The following is a 20,902-nucleotide window of genomic DNA, read 5'->3' on the forward strand; positions in this document are numbered from 1 at the left end:
TATGCTGAAAGGCCATTTTGATTTTTGATGATTATTTTTTTTAAAGAACGAAGGCTCTTGATTGCCTTGGCTGCATTTTATTGCATTTCCTCATAAAACAAACATAGCAACAGTGTATCTAATTGATGCATAAAAGGCAAAAGGATGTCTGGAAAACTTTTTTTTTCAACTCAATCAAAGAAGAAAGGGCATGTGAAGAAATTTAAATTAGTAGTTTACATGCAGCACAATTTAATATATTCTGCGGATCTCTTATCTAAAATATCTGTAGGCGCATCTGAAATCACATGCCATGCAGGGGCTTCACAAATGGGCAAATAACTGTGGGGGCTCCTCAGTAATATTGGGGAAATGCAGGCTGAATAATGACACTGAAAATCCCACTGATTTTTAATCTGCAATTTGTATATTTTAGCAAATGTCTCTAAATGAGCTAACCTTATCAAACCACTAATCTATTCCAACAATGACTCATACTAATCACATTTATCATCAATTCAGGTTTGCTTTATGGAAAGTAAGTTTGAACAAAACTTAACAAAAAGTCTTTTTTTAATGGGTTAGGAAGCCAGATTGGCCAGAAAACACACGCACGCACACACACACAAGCACGGGAAGAACATGCAGAGTTCACACAGGAAGGCCAGTGCAGAGATTTCAATCCAAAACCTCAAAACCATCAGGCAGAAAACACATACTGCACTTACTTGTCCTGTCAATATTTCTATATTTAAGTCCGTGTATCATTGTAAGTCCTGAAAGACGATGAAATACTTGTTATAATTGAAATAAAGGTGAAATAGGCGTCTAGGTGGGCAAGAGGTTCGCATATCCGCTTCACAGTTCTCAGGTAGAGGCTTCAAATCTGACTTTCCACATGCTTGTGAGTTTTTTCCAGATGCGGCAACTTACTCCCACATTCCAAAAACATATTTTGTAGGTTAATTGAAGACTCAAAATTGTTCATAGGTACGAATGTGAGTGTAAATTGTTGTTTGTCTATCAATAGGGTTGTGAAGGTGTAACCTGCTTCAAGGCCAAGTCAGCTGAGGATCCAGCTCATATAGTAAGTACAAGTAGTGATGGGAAAATGAAGCTTCATGAAGCACTTGTAATATTTTTTGACTCCTCTAGATGCCCCTCTTGGTTGAAAGATGCAGTGGAAATGTAATCAATTTCCTTTGCACTAGCCTTTATATTTAAACCAAGAGCACCATCTAGGGGAGTCAAAAAATATCGCAAGTGCTTCATGAAGCTTCGTTTTCCCATCACTAAGGACAAGTAGATCACAAATGATTGTCGTGGTTGCCTCAATCAGATAGATAGATATAATTAAAAAAAAGATGAATGGATAGTTGCATTTAGTTATTTTTCTTCTACCATCAAAAGAGATTTGTTTTCATTTGTCCAACCGTATGTTTACAGCAAACTACTCTCTGGTTCCTGAATATGACAGACCAGAGCATTTTACAATCGTGGCATAAAAAGGTCGGAAGAGGTGAAAAGTGAAAACATGTAATCTTCTATATCCTACCATATATTTTCTTTTTCTTTTTTTTTAATCTGGAATTTGTCCTGAAATATATTGTGTTCTTCCTTGCTAGTGCTATAATGTGTACACAAGAGATGTTTAGTGTGGAAGTTGAATAAAAGAAAACAAGTACATACATAGCTTGGAATGAGTATGTAACACACCAAATTGTGGACAAAGTAGTGATATGAATTCTTTCCTGATACGAATTCTTTCCTGTACATGCGCCACAACTCGGCTTTATGCAATTTGTGCATTTGCTGTTTTTACAAATAAAAAAAACGGGGACCAAAACAATACCAGTCCTGCTTTTATGCTAGAATGGTAGATGTGCCTCCTTTCTTTCAGTTCCGAACCCCGTACCTTGAAGCTTGAACTCAAATACAAAAAAAAAATACAAATGAATGCAATCATTATTTGTTGCCTTTATGCAACGTATGAAAGCATTGCTCGCCATGTTATATCCCAGACAAAGAGTCATGATGTGTCAACGTTCAGTAGTAAATCGTCCATTACTCAAAATCATAGCAAGATTGGCTTCTGGGTCACGTGACCATTTTGGCGTCTTTGCCAAACAGGGCGACAATGGTCCGAGCTACTTGAGTCCGGGCCATCCTCTCTCCCCACAGGAGGCCTCACCGGTGAAGGACAGCGGCGAGGGAGCGTAGAGGTCCGAGTCTGTGTCGGATTCGCCCTCCGCTAGGAAAGGCCTCACCTTGGCACAGAGTGGAGGAGGGGCTCCGGCTTCAGTCCCCGCTGTGGCGGACCCTCCTCCGCCGTTGCCTGGAAAGAAAGATGCTCCGAAAAAGTCCTCCTTGGCCTGAGAGATGCTGAAACCACTGAAGGAGCGCTCCAGCTCCTCGTGGTCCACCGACGGGATGGAGAGGGACGTGTCGCTCCCGGCGCGTGTGGCGTCCTGCGGACGACGACGCTGCCTCCGGTGACGCCTCCTGCTCAAGGAGCCGCTCTCTTGGCTCGAACGCTCGTGGAGCGGAGCGGGCGGAGGGGGGAGGCAGAACAGTCGGGGGGAATCGCCGCCGCCGCCGGGGGACGGCGTGTTGGCCACGCTGCTGTTCCAGGCCGGCTGGCTGACGGGGTGCTGCAGCTGATGCTGCCACGAGGTAGAAGGGCGACTGTGGGACACAGAAGGGGGACCCACTGATCCCGACACATGCGCATCCGATAGAGGCGCTTTCTCCGCTAAAGACTCATCAGTGCACACGATGTCCTTCATCTCCGGTTCCTCCTTGGCCATCTCCTGCTTGTCCTTGCTCTCTACTGGGCTGTGGTAAGGCGGCGCTGGATATAGTTCTTTGGAGTTAAAAAAGGCCTCAGTCTCCGAGCGGGGGATGCCCATGCGCTGAATATACGCATGGACCAGAAAATCCAGCTTTCTGTCCATGCAGACCACCTGCAGGGTGAAGGAAAGCACACACAACCAAGACGGATTACGAGAAACGCACCAGCAGAATCATCGATTGATCCAACCAGCTGCCGTCCTCACCTGTTTCTCGACTTTGACCAGACGTCCCATCATGCTCGGGTCCTCCGCCGCCTCCGCCTCACCTTTTGAACCTTTACCCACTATTTGGTCAACTCTAGCATTACAAAATGGAAGATCTGAGGTTACAAATACTGTACCTGCACAGTTCTGTGACATAAAAGGTAATTTGTGGATTTTCTGATCTTTAAGAATGCCATAGGAAAAATATATATATATATATCTGTTCCAATGTATCTCCAAATTTCCCCCCAAACTTAGAAATGCATACTTTTTATTAAATGGCAACATTGCCTATATTCAAATGAATGTTAAAATAGAAGTGGCCATTTTCAAGCAATATGGTGTTGAGTGAACCTATGCTCACGTTTGTATGCAGAAAACTCCACACAGACTACCTTTGAAAAAGACAGTGACTTACTTTTACATCGCACACATATGAAAACAACATTCATAATTTGATGTTGTCATGCTACCAATTGAATGGACAGAAAAAATAACTTCAAACTACAATGGAACCTCTAAATTTAGATTCTTCTACAGTCGCAATTAATGATGTAGCCTAATCTTTTACACTCTGACCAAAAGGCTGAGCGGTGACATTGAATTTGATCTGGTTGTATAGCAGTGGTCAAAATAATTTCAAATTGAAATATTACAGAAACTGGACTTTTTAATTGCTAGGTGTCAAGAGTGTCTACTGACCCATCATGTGTTAATTTATTTATATATATATATATAGATATATATATATATAGATAGATAGATAGATAGATAGAGAGAGAGAGAGAGAGAGAGAGAGAGAGAGAGAGAGAGAGAGAGAGAGAGAGAGAGAGAGAGAGAGAGAGAGAGAGAGAGAGAGAGAGAGAGAGAGAGAATTAACCAGCCCCCTCACAACAGGCTAATTTTCAGGCAAAAAAAAAGAAAAAGAAATGTAAAGTGTACTATAATTCATAAACTCTTGATGTCAGAGGAATTCTATTATGACACCTGTGAACTGATTTAAATAGCAAAGAAATGCATTTGAGTAATATACGTCAAACTTGTATGACTGCTATAAATGTTCAAATCAATGTATCTATTTCAAGCTGTCATCGTCATTGCGCAGTGGTTAAGTTGATGCATTGACTAGTCAGTTCAACCCCTTCATGGTGACAGTTTGAACTTGGAACAGATTTTTTTAAGCACAAGTAAATTGGAGCATGAGCAGCAATGCAGAACAAATTGCCGGACCTATGAGGTTCCACTGCATGTAAAATAAAGTGAGCATTTGATCTGAGATGTGCATACAAGTGAATACATGCGTGACATATACAGTACAAGGTTAGCCACTTGCTATTGTATAGTGATGAGTGAGTGAATTGAGTTCCGGCCCAAAATGCAACACGATGCATGCAACATGTTCTCACAAGAATTTTGAAGGAAATCATACAAAAAATGAGAACTACATTATATCGTTAAAATGATTACTCTCTGTAAACACGAGTCTTAGGGTGAGCTTTCCTATTCCTCAAAACAAAATGTAATGTAATTATTATAAGTTTAATCTATACAAATTACTTGTACGGTATCGTACAAGTAAATGTGAGAACATGCTCTTGCATATTTATTTGTGGTATCATGCGTCATTAACATTTCATCCTGATGGTGGGGGACTTTTTCCATCTGTCTCTCCAGTTTGACGCCAAGCAAAGAACCCCCATCTGAGCGAAGCCAAATTGCTTAGATTTTTGATCATATTTCCTCTTTAGCGTTTCTATGTGTCTGCATGCATCTTTATCTGAAAAAAAGAAAAACTAAACATACAAATGGACAAATGGCTTGAACTCAAAAGGGGGCCTTTCTGTCAAAACTATTAAGATAAGTTAGCATCTAATGTATCTGCTTCAACATTGAGTAAAATGATTTTGTGGCTTTAGAAGTCTATTGACCTAACCTAGGACCTTCAGTTGACTTCTTATGGCGGGGTGTTGACGGGGGAGGGGCCCCAACAATCATATCTATCCTGGCAAGGCACACAGAGATGATATGAGCGCAATCCAGAAGTGAAGCGGCGGGAAATACTCGCTTCCAATATATTCCGTACACAAAAGACATACAAAAAAAACTGTTCAATGAGCCATTAATATTGCATCATCAAAGAGATGTCAAAGACACCGAGCTATTTTCAACATTTTAGATGATTAAAAAAAAAATAGAGATGGGCACTTATACCAGGTATTGACCTTTTGCACGTGACATCACAGCCCTCATGGGAACGCCCCTTCGGGGACACTGGACGGCATAAGAGCCACTTGCCTGTATTGTAACCATTGAATCTTATACCTTTATCTAATCGATTATCTTGTAAAATGGTCATATCTTGCTTTGCACTCGGTTGTACAGACACACAAAAGAGTAAACCAAATGTTGCTTTTTATCGCATACCTACTAATGAAGACAAAAGACGTCGATTGATAGCAGCAATCAACAGAAAGGACTGGCAGCCCACAAAGTATTCACGGATTTGCAACGATCATTTTTTGCGAGGTTAGTAGATAAATGTTGTAATTAGTAGATAAATGTTCATACATTTTACTAATAAACGTACACTCTAACAAAGATTGTAACAGAGGTGTCGAATTGCGTGTTTCAAATCACATAAACGAGCCAGATAGTTAGCGTCCGCTCCAACTGCACGAACACACGGCTTAGTTTTAAAATGCACCTTTTTCAAAACTATTTAAGTGCATTTGACTGTTTATTAATGGGGGATTTCGTCTTTGTGCTTGGAGTTTTTCACTCTGGAGTCGGAGTCATATTCATGAAATTAGCGCATACCACTATGATAGTCATTTGTTCCATGCTAGTAAACATAGTAACATAACATCATCACAGCGTTTCAGTATAGGACGGACTATGTAAAAATAAGTCAGTTAGCATGATAAACAAGTTTTACCTTTGCATTATGAGGTATATTGTCCCCCGGTGTGAGCGTAGCATCTCGTCCCAGAGACTCAGCCAGCGACAAGCTTTTGAATCATCCCCGGTGTAAGGAGAAGAGACGGCATTGACTACATAATGATATAAGTCGTGCGCTGTGAATTCCGGCAAAGTCGGCGATTTGATGAACTTGGTAAAAACAGCATGCAACAGAAGGTGAGGGGCTGTTTTCAAACTAGCGATCCCCAACTTAAGTAAATATCGCGCTCTATGAGTCCCGGCTAAATGTGCATCTTCGACTGACAGGCGACCTTCGGTTGAAGTAATAGATTCCATGGCTCTATGGGCAATAATAACTTTTAATTTGTAAAATAACAGTCGCTAAGTCACTATGTCGCTCCGGGTCACGTCCACTTCCATTCAACAATCATTTCCTTCCGCCATCCGTCATAGGGCAGTCACGTGATCACGTGACGTCGGTGCAAATGGTCAATAGTAGTGGGCCAATACCTGGCCTTATTTTGATACCCGGCCTAATTTCAAGGTATCAGTACTGTTGTTGCCGTTTTACAAACAGGAACTAGAAATTAGAAATAAGAAGAATTTTTTAAATACCATTAATTTCATGACATTTTAAGATAAGAAAAAATGCTATATTGGGACATATATACACTACATATAGCATACAGTACAGCTCTTTCTTTAAACTTATCTGTCATTGTTTTTGGGGGGAAATTTTATGTATCAAAAGTACTAGTGGTATCAGTAAGAGTTCAGTACTCATACTGGCATCTGTCAGGGGAAAAAAAGTGGTATCAAACCTCCTTAAAAAAATAAATAAAAATAATAATAATAATAGAAGACTCACTTGTGGACCGACCAATAGAAAACATTTTAAATTGACCAAATTTGGACAGAAGAGGTGTCTGCCCGACAGTGACAGTATGTGTTTTCCTGTGGGAATATACTGAATGTACTGTTCATGGAAGACCTCGCGTGGACAGAAACATCTTCGACATGTTGCAATCTGAGCTTCTAATTAGTGAATTGCACGTTTGACAATGTCACTAAAGAACTGAATACAACACATGATCAATGAAACAGGCAAAATGGCTTGTGGGCACATGTGTGTGTATACAGCAAACATGGCCTGTATCCAAAACACCATCATCAACATCATTTTACAAAGATATTCACTACAGTAAAACATACATACATACATAAACCGAGTGATGCTTGTGTGCATTCTTCATGGAGACATTCAGCCTCCGTAATGTGAGGATTATTAGGTTTGCCCGGTCGTCAAGTGAACGTGTGCTTGCCTGGACTGTAGGTTCTTGATGCGGGTCAGCATGTCCAAGTGACCTGTCGAGTACTGCTCGATCACGTCCATGACATCATATGGTCGGAGGCTCTCCTTGAATCTTCTCTTAGACACCAGGAATGTCATGACGCTGAAAGAAGACACATACTGTATTTCATCATTTAACGTACAGTATTGGAATTTGGATCGCTGAGGCAATTCCTTTATAGCCCGTCAGTGAAGTCAGGGTCCAATTTTGTGGAATTTCCGAGTTTAAGGGGGTGTTCCCGTACACACTTCCTGGTATGAACTCGGAGAAGTTCGACTTCCGACTATCCTCGAATGCAGCATAAGTCTGCACGTCCTCAACACAGAATGCTGCGTTTGAGGAAGGTGGGAAGTTGGATTTATTCCGTACTTGGATTGTCCAAGTTCTGACCTCAAAGTGTTCAAGGCTGCTTCTAATCAATTGTTTCTTGTTTCCAAATCACACTGTGTTATGTGAACCTATGTCAAATAACTAAATCAAAGTAACAGTAAATCAAGTATCTGTTTATAATATTGTAAATGATGTTTTGCCATTCACGGTCTGTGTCTCCATGGGGTTCGCCATTGTCTAGTGACATCAGATTGAAGCCCGTCGGTGAAGTCGGGGTCATCCTCCCGTGCACACTTCTTGGTATGAAGCCGGAAAAGTCAGACTTCCCACTTTCCACGAAGGGCAGCATAACAATTGGGCTCTCGCGGCTGAAGGCAAAGGGCAGCCATTTTACGTTGCCACTGTTACTGACAACGTCTGTTTGCTTTCACTGAAAACTGTTTTCAGTACGTGTTTTACGCCAGGATTCCGAATCGAACTGTTTGCAGCAACCATTCAGAGTATATTATCTTGAATCGTGATTTATAGAGGTTTACATTTCAAAGCAATTTTTTCCCCTTTGCTTTTATTTCATTGTTGATGGTTCTGACAACATGATACAGACAAATCTATGAGTAGCGCTCATCGATTTACCTTATGAGAGTTAATTTGGAATGAAATTCACCGTACAGATGTGAAAATAGATAAAATCAAATGTATTCAAGTTAGGCGCACTTAGCGAGTGGCAACACAAGATGGCTGCCGGTGGCTGCACTTCTTGCTACGAGTAGGCGGCATTGTGAGTCCGTCATATCAACGTCCGTGATCCAACCAACGACCCACCAACGCATTAAAAGTGAAAACAGTTGGAAGTCAGACATGAAGATATAATGTAAAAAAAATAAAAGAAATACAAATCAAGGTAATGCCAAAACTTTGTTTTACCCAAATGTCAACAAAATGCAAAAAAATACCCTGGACATTTTCACGTGTAAAGCTAACATAGCAGAGGAGACTTTAATGTGAGCTCTTACCATATTGCTCGTATTGCAACCCTTAACCCTGGCGGCAACTCTTGAGCGAGAAACTCGCAGTGACAACTCTTGTCGTCACCAATGTCCTCTCCTGGAAAGCTCGCCTCTACGAAGCAAAGAAAAGGACACATTTAATTCAGATGATTTTGGCCCCCACTACCTGTGTCAAGAGAAGAAGCAAAGCAAAGCTGTTGCTTTTGTCTTTGACAGAGAAAAGTAAGATAAAGTGATCAATAGCACGTTTGTGAGCAACATTTGTTGGCTTTTTAAAAAAGAATCAAATCAGTGCAGAATCAAAGGATAGTTCGGAATGGTGTGAAGCTTTGTTGAAACCTTTGACAAGTACTCCGAAAATAAGCTGAGTAATTATTAAATTCAGTTGAGCCGGGTGGTATTTTGATGGATTTTACGGTAGTCAAGCAAAGGTCTCTAGACTTGACCGCTGTTGACAGATGCTAGTAAGGAAAGTGAGGACTCTTCATGCAAAATGGCGACTCGGGCAATTTGGAGGCATTTTCCCTTTCATTTTGACACCACTTGACTTGAACCCACTGTTACCTTACTAAACTGCTCCCACTAGCAATAGCAATTTGTTCAACCGGCAAATTTGTTGTGTAGCTGCAGATCCCAAAGTGAACCCAGGGCTAAAAAGACAAAGGGGTTCATGTCAAGTGAAAAAAAGCTCAGCAGATTTCAGCATGCATGTTTTTCCAATAGATGAAGCTTGTCTTGACGACTATCCCCCGTATAAGCCAACCATGAATATCCCAATTTCTTACTTATTAAACCTTCAATTGCTGCAAGGAGAGAAGAAGGAAAGACATGGAAAACAATTCATTATGGATTTTAGTAGGAATAATTGACAAATGTGACAAACTGTTTTAAGTAGCTCTTGCATAGTTACTAAACAAATAATTGGAATTGTCTGGCAAACAATTGCTGCATGAATGAGATGACAGTAAGTAGTTAGAATTTTATATTTCACCAAACTAATGTAAATTAACTAATTCACTGCCATTGTCAACTATAGGCGTCCGAAATTCATTTGAACTATTTCTATTAGTTTAACATATTTTCCACTTTTGTCAACAAGAGTATGAAAACCTAGAATTTTTTTTATTGTACATTTAGAACAGATATAAAATTAGTGATTAATTGTGAGTTAACTATCGAAGTCATGCGATTAATTACGATAAAAAAAATGTAATCGCCTGACGCAATAAAAAAAAAAGATAAAAAATTAGTGGCATCAGGCGATTAAAATTCAGTCAGGCGAAATTTTTAGTTATCGTTACCATCTCAATGAATGGCTTCTATTTTGGTTTTCGTTAAATTTTTGTCTGAAATGTATTTTTCGTGACGTAAAATATGCCGAATTTTTTTCGGCAATGAAGTTACCACTGAGTATTTGGTTAAACCGTTCTGGTGATTATGTATACTGTAGTGTTCGATTACTTTGAAGAGACATCAGGAGTATGAGGGAGAAAGATCTATTTGATATGTTTGCCACTGAATGGCATGCGAATGCTATTGGGCCAGCCACTAATAAATATTGTGGATAAATGACTGCACTGCAACGCCTGCATGACAAAGCACCTGCTGAACAAAAGACGCTTGATTCCAAACACTGTATTGTAATTCCATTAACACCCCCTGATTACTTATTGACATACCAGAAGTGCCTTCAAGCAGTCCCCTTCCTTTTTTTCCTGAGAATGTCTTCTGTGTCATCATTACTGGGTGCGGCCTGTGACTGGTTCCTTTATTTTGATAGTCGACCACACTTGTCCTATTCAAAATGATTCGGACCCCCATAGATATCACTTGGTCCGATTTTTACATATCACTTTTAACTACACCATACGGTGTCCAAAGCAGCTTACAATGCCTCACATTCACACGCCAGTGCTCGATTGCTGCCATGTCCACTGGGAGCAAATCAGGGTCCAGTGTCTTGCTCAAGGACACTTCGACATGATCACCACGGGTGAGGATCGAACACACAACCTCGCGGATGGGAGACGACCACTCTACCGCTGAGCCATGGCACCTCATTTGTTTCTCTCAAGTATTTGTTCAACACGGTGGTGCCTATACACACAAGATGAATTTGTTCCGTGGCCATGCTCGTAACTCGAAATGCATGTATCACTAACTCAGGACCCCACAATAGCGGTTTTATTTATTTATTTATTTATCTTTTAATGCCCAAAGTATTCTGACCCTTTGATCATTTTTACACGTTTAGATCTGAGACAAGATTGTGACAACTTGGCAAGACTACAAAAAAGCGAGATCATGGAAATGTTATTGTCATTGCACATGTCACAAGTACAGACCAACAAAATTCATTTTACAGGTTCAACCTCAACAAGGGAAGCACGAACGGGAGGGCGGCGCCTTGATTTCTTAGATGAGAAAGGGAGAAACAAGGTGGAAAAAGGAAAAAAGGCAATACTCTTTTTTAAAAATATATATATATTTTGCCGTTACAAATTACAAAAGGAAGAGAAAAAAAGTACAGATTAATGAACAAAAGTTTCTCATATCAAATATTTCCCATCTCAATTGCAAAAAAAGGCAATTCTCAGTTTTGATCTGGAAGAAAAAACACCTCAGCACATAGTAACATAAAATAAAAGGGAGGTAACAGCCCAGACACATTGCAGAGTAGCTGCGGCCTTTTCAAGGCGGACGCATTAACAGCGCACCTGGACTCTCACTTTTGGGGGAAAGCCAATGAAAAGGCGGTGATTAAATAGAGTGGCATTTGGGTTGTATGATCATGAGCGTTTATGCATAAATATGTGTCCTCTGTCCCAGCTGGCATGCTGCAGCATATTGTCTGGCTGCCATGGAGACGGCTTCGGCTGGTTTAATGAGGAACACAAAGTGCAGGAGAATGAAGGGGCGAGGGAGATGAGGGAGCCTCCAGCATCCAGGAGGAGAGTCCAAAATAACACTCGGGGGGGTTGTGGATAAAACTAAAAATGGCACAAAAAGATAATCTCCTGAGTTCTAGCTCTTTAACGGAACCTCCTCAGTTGACCTTCTTGACAGTCGGTTGGGTGAAAATTGACTTCTGCGCAGCCGACAAAGAATCAGTGACCGGGAAAACATGCAAGTAAATATGTGTTCATGGGTTTGGATGATGCTCACCCTTGACCAAAACTGCACTATTGGAGCAATGGCATCAGAGTTCGTTTTAACCAAATCAAACGTGACAGAAAAGAAAAAGAAAATATTATTTCCACTCATAACTTTCCCAACACTGTATTAATTATCCTTCTGGTTGACTTTTTTGTCCCAAATTCCCTTTATCCTAAAATTTTAGAGGTCTTCACCATTTTTTTTCTTTTTTTTTCTATTAAGAGCTCAGTATTGTTCATTCGGTAATGTCATCATCATTGCTCTCTTTTTTTTATTTTTTTATTATTTTGTATGTGGGTGAGTATGTGTATGTGCGTGTGTGCGTGCGTGCGTACGTGCATGTGAGTGTGTGTGTATTCGTTAGTTCATCAAAAACCTATTAAAAAATCCCATACGGTTCACATAAACCGAACACCGCCGTCAGGAGACCCGAGGAAGGACCAAAGAAAGGAAAGTGAAATCTTCACCATTTCTAAAGGCCAATAAGTTATTATTGTATAGCCTTATTTGTCAATCAGATGAGCCATATAAGAACCCAAGACACTCCAAAATTCAAGCGGTCCAACGTAAGTATCTGTCCTTTCTGAATGAATCTTATGAATATGAGATACTTTACCCTCCGAGTTTTGGCGTGAGGCACTGCCTCGGACCCTGAAAGAATGCTTGGGCCCTCGGTTCTTCTCCGTAAAACTCCAGCTCTGAGCGACCTTGCTGGGGCTCGCCTCGGGACCATCTTCTGGCCCAGGAGACTGGTCTTTCCCTTTGGCCAGTGGAGCCTTGGAGGGACTGGAGAACACCTTGTCCTTCAGGCTTGTCTTCCGGCTAGGAGGACCAATGAAATGGTTAGCCTTTGTGGAAAAAATTGCAAGGCATCTTTGTGTTATGTAACAATTTGTGAAGTAAGCAATATACAGTACGCCTCTTTATCTTCTTGCTTCTTTAAATGTAAAATGTATCGCGCTGGTGTGAGGCTTACCTCAAGAGAACCTACAGCAGTGGAAGTGGCCATGTCCACATAGGAACATAGTGGAGCATTCAGCAGGTCAGGCAAGCAGCAGGAAGCGACAAGCAAGCATGCATGGGAAGCACAGTGACATCTCAAAAGGATGAGCTGCGGTGTCTCTATGTGCAGAAGGAACGACACAAATCATGCAATAAAGAAAGGAATAATCATAATCAAGGTCTCTTGTGAAAAGAAGCAATCAGAAGACAGTCCATAGTGGCAAAAAGGCAGCAAGCAAATCAAAAGTTTTCATTACAAAAACAAACATGAAATACATTAGCTTTGAGAGGGCAGTGAGCAAAACATGTTTTGTAGGTTTATTCGAAGATACCGCACAAATGCTTGCAAAATAAAACAATCCCTTTGACATCTCTAATTCTTTTTGGGTCAATATTGAAATAAGAGTAGCTTTTACTACATGCTAAACTTTCTCAGCTTTACAGACACCACATTTTCTGTGCAGACTGTGTTATGGAACTGTCAATTATTCCTCCTACCTAAGAAAAGGAGGAATATGTTATATATTGCTTCAACAATTATTTACAAAGACATCATGCAGCCTACTATTTAACAAAATAAATTATATAAACTAGATATACTACATACAAGAGCTGTGCACGAATCGCTCGTGATTTCGCATTTCAGTCGGATCGGGTCAGAGAGAAATGTTGCCGCTCATGTCTCACATATGTATGACATGTCCATGTGAGGAGTGCATGTGCGTGAAAGCTATAGCTACATGCTATGTACGGCAGACACCCAGAAGTAATTGTGTGTGTATGGGAGTATTTGGCCAGCTAATGAGCATTCAATTCAACTGTTAAGCAGTCGGTCAATAAATGCCAGCTAGGCAGTGTATCAGCTCGCTGTTGTCTTCTCGCACCCTACTAACAACAAATGAAAGGGGGTTTGCAAACTCTGATTTGAAACAGGAGAAAACTACGCAGGATCCAGGAGATTTAAGTTATTTTAAACTAACAAGATACACTTTTCTGTGAGTTGCAGTGTAAACACGTCAGTGTAAGCTACACTCCAATACGTTTCAATGAAATAAGTAAATAAGGATGTGTAAATGTAGGATGCAGATAAAGCGCTATATAAGTGCACCCTATTTAACCTTTTGATAAAATTATATTTTTCATTTGTTGGACTTTTTCTCCATAAAAGTGCAAGATGCAAATTCATTCGCTGATGTTAACATGAATGATGAATGGAATTTTTGGACGAGACTCCAAGCTCTAGTAAATAGACATTTGTTTCTAATGAAAAGGATGTGTTGAGATGATGTTAAAGATTAGGGGTGGGAATCTTTGAATGTCTGACGAGTCGATTCGATTCCGATCTTTGGGTGTGCGATTCGATTCAGAATCGATTTTCGGTTAATAACGATTTTTTTATTCGAAATGATTTGATTGACAATGATTTTTGCTTCAATTTAAAGATGTTCAAGGTATCGTAATGATGTACTCCAGTCTGACTCGCTAATGCTAGTGCTCTACTTTTATCACTCAAAAGAACGGCTCCACGCTGCAAAAAAAACTACTTTTATTGAAATAACTTGATCGTGACTTTTTCCTTCTATTCTCTAATGTGGCTACAACTTAACAGTGTATCAGACCGCGTGGAACCACACTGCCCCTAAGTGGCCAAATCGGGTACAACATGAACAGCGCTCCCAATAAAGGCACACACAAACAAAGGGAAGACAGTATAAAATTGTTTAAATAAAATCGATTTTGGGACATTTAAAATCGATTCTGAAGAATGAGAATGAGAATTGATTTTTTGGGCACACCCCTACTAAAGATGCTCAAATCGTCCCTTTGTGACTGAAAGAACAGGGGAAGACACCAGGGAAACAATATCTCAAACTAAACAAAAAACTAAACAAAAAAATATCAATCAAATGTATTTGATCTACAATTGAATAACGTCCCAGCATTTTTTTTTCCCCCACCACAACACCATTTTCTGGATCTAGTGGTGCACTTAGAATGCAAAATAGCAACTGCCCTAAAACCGAACCAGCATTTTTCACATGACCCAAACTCATCATATCTACCCCAAAAAAAAGAAGAAGAAGAAGAAGAAGAAGAAGTGTTGAAGGAGGGACTCGAACTCAGGTGCAGGTGACACAGACTTGCAGTGCATTAGGTAGTATTTGTGCAATAACTATACCTAAAAGTTCTCGGACAGCAACCACAAAGTCTGTCTTTGTGTGCATTCTCAATACTGGAGCAGTAGAGGAGACAAAAACAAAGCAGTGGATACAGTGCCAAAAACAGCGTTATGCGCTAAACTGTGTTTGCAATGACACTTTATTGTAATTATAATATCTCTGCGAGCATCAGCACACCAAATTCCGTTTTACACCATTTTTGATTTCACTTAAATGCCTGCAGTCACAATAAAGTGTTGATGCTTTGTCAACAAGCATGTTTCATTTGTCAAAATACAGTGTGGGGGGGGGGGGGGGGGGGGTGGGGTTAAAACCAAGCAAAGCATTGAAAAGTGTTTCAAAAAAACACTTTTTCCTGTGGTGATGTTGAATGATTCACCGTCCAAAATCAGCTCAGTGATGGAATGATGAAGGAAGATGTGAGCACTCATCCCTCAGCATCACATATGCAAATGCAGCACGGCTATTCTTGAAGGAGGCATTCGTAACGTACAGCCACACCCATGGCTGCCAAACAGACACGCACGCAACAGACACGCACGCACGCACGCGCACACACGCTCACTCCAAGAAGAGTGGCTCAGCAGCAGCTAAAAGCAGAGTTGAAGAGAAGCCAACGGGAGGAAGAGACAACTGAATCAATCTTATTACAGACCTGGGAGAGGTTTCCGTTTGGGACTCCTTCCTGTGAGCAGAATAGGCACATTTCTCAAAAAGTAATCAGATAGTGATGAAAACTGTAAAAGTTGGCTAGGACCAGCAGACAAGTTAATGATAATGATAAGCAGCCATTAAAATCAGGTTGTCTGAGGGGGGAAAAAAAGGCAACTTCTGGATGTCGATATGCATTCCAATTCATACAGTGAATGAATGAAAGCACAATTCAAGTGAACAGCAGACAATTCAATGTCAACCAGTAAGTGTAATGTTTAGATATATTTTTTTAACATTAAAAGCTATGCTTTAAATATCACGCAAAACATATACCATATTTAATTTAACAATGGAACCACAGACACACATGTACAGTAACAGGGGTGGAAACATTGAAATGATGACTACATAACTGTGCATGGGCAATGACAAAAGAGGAACCACAGCATGAAAACTTTATACGATAATTCCATGTTTGTGTCATTTGGTACACACAGATCAAGTTAAAATGTCCATTTTGTTATTTGTGCGATTAATAAAGGGTGCAATTATGTCTTTTTTGTTTTGGAATATGAGTAAATATAGAGATCCGGGTGTCACGTGACTAGTATCAAATTACTATTACTTGCAATGGGTGTACTCGCGTTTATCCGTTGTTAAGTTATTAACATTGTTTTTCAGTTTCAATTTATATTTTAGCCGTTTTGGATTTAGTTATAGCAGTGTAGCTCAATGAATAGTATTGTATTTTTATCTGTCTCTTTCGCCTGAGAAGAAAAGGGGCAACAAGTTATTTTCCCATACTATTATCTACAAGGGAGTGTAGTCTGGTACTGGTCGGAAGAGACAGGCTGATGTATTATTGTTTTTCTCTAATCTGATTTATACCTATGGGAACTTGCTGAACTTGCTGAGGGAGGAGAGAGGGATTTTCTTGTATTCACTGAGTTGTAAACAAATGTACTGTGGGCTGATGGGAGGAGACTTTTCGTATTCACCCACTTTTCAATAAATAATGATGTGCCGGAGTAGAAGAGACACAATCTGAACAGACCACTGTTTGAGTGAGTTCAATTGTTGTCATCAAAAGCTTTTGATACCTTTGCAAAGGGACTTCTTCACCAGAATCTCACCATTCAGTTAATTGAACACGCAAAGAGTAGAATACAAATATTGTCTACTCTAACACCGTCAACTTCCGTCCAAGAGAATTCACACTCACTTTAATGAAAAGGACATGATATAAATGCGCGAGGTGGACATGTTGGATGATATTACCATTGCCGATGAAGTGTCGGGGTGCTTTTTTTTCCCCAATTCAGCGACGCTGCTACGTGGGATTGCCGCCTCACTTACACTGGTGAGTGCGCTTGCTAATGTGATCATGCAAAGTCTTTACAATCCGGATTGATTTCCCAACCCAAATGCCATCTAAGTTAGCAGTTTCACGCAAGTGTTCTTTAGGTACGCTAGCAATTTAGCATCTGCTAATTCGACCAGCATCGCCGTCATTTACGCCGTAAAAAGTCTTCTTAATGGTGTTGGTCGTTTATTAAATTCAACTGTGTAATATCTATTAAACTGGAGCAGCACAAATGAAAGAAACTGATAATTTCCCCCACATTTTGTGTGGTAACTTGCCTGAAGCTAGCCTCCTACGGTAGGAAGCTAGCTTCAGGCAAGTTAGCATCTGCTGATTCAGCCACCATGTACAAAGTGCCCGATCACGTCTTTCGTCTTCATTCAATAACTATACAATCGAGCTACATCTGCTCGATTACCTGATTCAGTAATTGACTCACCACCTCAAATCCTTTTTATGGCTACTGCGATCCATTGGCTATGCATTGGTTCCTCTTTTGGTAGCCTGGAGCATGCTTGATCCTTTTTTTTTTTTGCTTCTTCTCGTTGTGGCAGCTGGTCCACAACATCTGTCTAGCATTGTTAAAGTGTGGCGTTTGCCGTTTACGCAAAGTGACGGATGCATTTTCTATACTGCCAACAAGGCCGCGCTAATGGCCATTTTGAGATGCATGACGTCACCGTCCGGATCTCTATTAGATGTATTTTGACGTGATTGATTCACTACTTCAGGGTTGCTCATCATGATTGCCAATGAACATCATTCTCTACATGAGGAGTGTGGCGAACGTACCTGAAAGACCTTCCTTTTAGATTTCTCAGCAGGTCCAACTGATTCAGAGGTGGAATTAATCTGAGAGGGGGAAAGACACTTTTAACATTCAGCTATTCTGTAAAAACATGTTCACTTCCTTGCTGACCAAAGGTTGATTCTTTGCCTGCGGGTGCTAATTTCATTCAGTCTGGCAGCTGACTTTAACGCTGCTCATCACCTTTTCACCTTCGTTTACAATTTGGGTGAAATAGAGGAGTTCTAAGCAGAACAGACAAGCTGCAATGCCGTGCTCCTGAATTAAAACAGTCACTAAAGCAGCTTCTGCGCTGACAGTGAGTGCAACGTTTCACAGGAGAAATCAGTCGTAAAGTATCTACAGTTTTCATGTTTGCGCTAAATAGGTGAGGTCATATTTAAATAGTAAATCATTAATGACTGTCATGGTATTATTAACAGCAAAGTTTGGATATGAGTATATTCATGAAAATAAATTAAATATACTCTAAAATTATATTAAATGTTTTATTTTTCCTTTAATGAATTGAAGGGAAAGCAAATTACTTATTAAATTACTTATTTTTACACGTATATATTTTAAATCCAAACCACAAACAAAGTTTTCCTTTCAAAGCTCTATCCGGCATCTCAAAGCAGCCCAAGTTTCCAAAACGATTCCACTTGATCATTCGCTTGAGCTTGAAAAAGAGGTGGGTGGGGGGGATAACATGGCGGCAGATTAACAAAATAGAAAGTTCGCACCAGCGCGGCGATATTTTTCTCACTGCCAGATGCTCAAAGTATTTTGAGCAGACACATATTAGTGCAGCAGCCATAAGTTGTCAAGGTACAACTCTCGCCTCTTCTCACACACGGAACACAGAAAATGTTTCAGAATCTCTTTAGAGACATGCTGATCGGCCATTTGGCACACGGTGAAGGGGAAAACTCATGGTTTGTAGTTTACGACATCAGACCTGAACCTTTTCTCATAGTTCGCAAATGTGTCAAAACATGTTAGTATGCACAAACGTAACAGTAATCCATCCGCCTGACTTGTGAAACAACGGGTCGCTCTAAAGTGTGCTTTTTTTTTTAATCTGTCCTCTGTTACTCACCTCTTTGCTATTTTTATATTCGATGTGATAAGTGCTATTGAACGTGGGTTGATGAGATCATAATCAAAAAACGGATTCCTATTTGCTTCCAACACAACAACTGTAAAGAATAAAGTCTGCAGTGATGTCAACCTTTGTTTTTACATTCAATATCAAAATTACAACGCACAGTTAAGTCCATACTTTGCGAGAGAACATTTGAATGAATGGTAGCCTACCTGTACATTGGGGTGGCAACAGTCTGCTCATAAAAATCCCAAGTTGATATCAGATCCGTGCGCGAAAGGTTGGTAGCATAAAACCTCCACGCAGCCTGCAAGAGGAAGATGTGGCACAAAATGATAGTGGTGATGGTGTCTGACAATGACAAACGAGCCAAGTTCAAGATTGCTACGTTCAAACGAATACCTGGATGAGGCTTGCTGCGGGATTGCGTCTCTTTTCAAAATGTTTCTGCCTGTGCTGCTCTTGGACTTTGAGGGCAAAACCAGAACCCAGGATGCCCTGCACGGGATCACAGTGGATTTTTTTATTATTTTATTTTCCAAACGCAAGCAGTAATAATTGACAAAACGTTTTACTATTGCTGTGTTTTAAAGAACACAAGTATTTGATGGAGTTTTGGAGAAGAATAGCATGAAAAAAAGAAGACTTAATTGTACACCGGAAGTAAGTTGCCGCAATTAGTCCAACATGGATGTGGATGCGAGAATGAATTGTTGTTTGTCTATATGTGCCCTGTGATGGCTGGTGAGGCGACCGCTTGCCCAAGGGCAGCTGGTATCGGTTCGAGTTCACCCGTGCTGAGGATAAGCGGAATAGAAAACGAATGGGTTGTTTACGGTACTTTTTGAACGTACCCTTAACGCTGATGAAATCCCTAAACCAGCAAAACTAGTGAAAGTGTAGATTTTGTTTCGTGGGCACAACTTCCTGTCAACTGAGTGCTGACATTGCATTACAGTGTGTGTTTTTTCTCCCCACAAAGGGTACATTGAACCCGTATAACTGCTGACTCTGACATCTTGGAATCGGAGGTAAAAAGCTGAGCGTGTAATAACGAGTAACAAATACATCTGCAGTCGGCATTATAACACCACAGGGGAGGTTTGTGAATGTGAAGGGGTTCTTTTGTGGGTTCATGAGAGCTTGCATTTGAAATGCCAACAAAATAGATTTGAAATGAAATGGTATGACTTATTTCAGCTTTGATTTAAGAGGTTTTGCAGTATGTTGAACTTGAAATAAAACCCATTCATAACATCAACATAAGTCAAAAACGCTGCGAAAAACATGAACACGTCGCCCACACGTCGCAAACAGCAACCGGAAACAGCGCTGATGTGTGAAACCTGGAAGTCGGAAGTCCCGCCTCCTCCATGGCTTATACCCCATTGCCTGGAGACTGCCAGATTGCCTTGTAGCCTTAATTGTATGCTCTTAATGAGTACAATTTAATTCAATGTCAGAGCAAAATAAAGCCAACATACAGCTAAATATGAGACAGAAAAGTTGGTTCTACATCAGTAGAATTCTTTGATTAAACTAATAATAATAATAATAATAATAATAATAATAATAATAATAATAATAATAATAATAATAATAATAATAATAATAATAATAATAATAATGGGCAGTGTGCAATATTAGAAGCTGGATTTCTTTTTTACTTTGCACTAACCCTAAAGCCCCAAACTCTGCATTCAGCAAAATCCTCAGAGCCACAGAAATGTAAAGCCTATCGTGATATGGTGCCTTTGAAATTATCCTGAGAACATATGGCAGACAAAATGACATCAGTTGAGGCTCATAGCCTTGTACGATTGTCAAAAATTAAAAGAGTCCCAAGTCCACTGATAGGAAACGTGGTTCACGGTGCTCATTTTCAGTCGCGATCATTTATACATTCAAAAACGCAATGTTTCTGATGGGCAACGCTTCCGCCAAACACTCAGTTGCTGAATGGATACAAATTGTACATTCTTGGAGAGTGAGCAAACCAAATATTACCC

At 40.2% G+C, this 20,902-nt stretch overlaps 1 protein-coding gene across 2 annotated transcripts in view; it reads right to left on the reverse strand.

Moving 5' to 3' along the window:
• Nucleotides 1–366: 366 nt before the first annotated feature.
• The window catches only part of kcnq2a (potassium voltage-gated channel, KQT-like subfamily, member 2a), a 32,432-nt gene continuing 11,896 nt past the window's right edge, over nt 367–20,902 (reverse strand). The window contains exons 6-17 of one of the 2 annotated variants that reach the window (XM_086068670.1): nt 19,296–19,391; nt 19,106–19,200; nt 17,791–17,850; nt 15,637–15,666; nt 14,981–15,034; nt 12,416–12,621; nt 9,429–9,446; nt 8,650–8,755; nt 7,277–7,408; nt 4,969–5,037; nt 3,036–3,129; nt 367–2,942 (exon numbers count right to left, since the gene is read on the reverse strand). In XM_086068670.1, the coding sequence (XP_085924796.1) occupies nt 2,127–2,942; nt 3,036–3,129; nt 4,969–5,037; nt 7,277–7,408; nt 8,650–8,755; nt 9,429–9,446; nt 12,416–12,621; nt 14,981–15,034; nt 15,637–15,666; nt 17,791–17,850; nt 19,106–19,200; nt 19,296–19,391 (1,776 nt within the window). In that variant the 3' untranslated portion in view covers nt 367–2,126. The remainder of the gene's footprint in view (nt 2,943–3,035; nt 3,130–4,968; nt 5,038–7,276; nt 7,409–8,649; nt 8,756–9,428; nt 9,447–12,415; nt 12,622–14,980; nt 15,035–15,636; nt 15,667–17,790; nt 17,851–19,105; nt 19,201–19,295; nt 19,392–20,902) is intronic. The other variant, XM_086068669.1, reaches the window with a different exon arrangement.

The sequence above is a fragment of the Leptonotus elevatus genome, chromosome 2, assembly GCF_054856555.1.
Source record: "Leptonotus elevatus isolate MCC_2025b chromosome 2, RoL_Lele_1.0, whole genome shotgun sequence".
NCBI classification, from domain to species: Eukaryota; Metazoa; Chordata; class Actinopteri; order Syngnathiformes; family Syngnathidae; genus Leptonotus; species Leptonotus elevatus.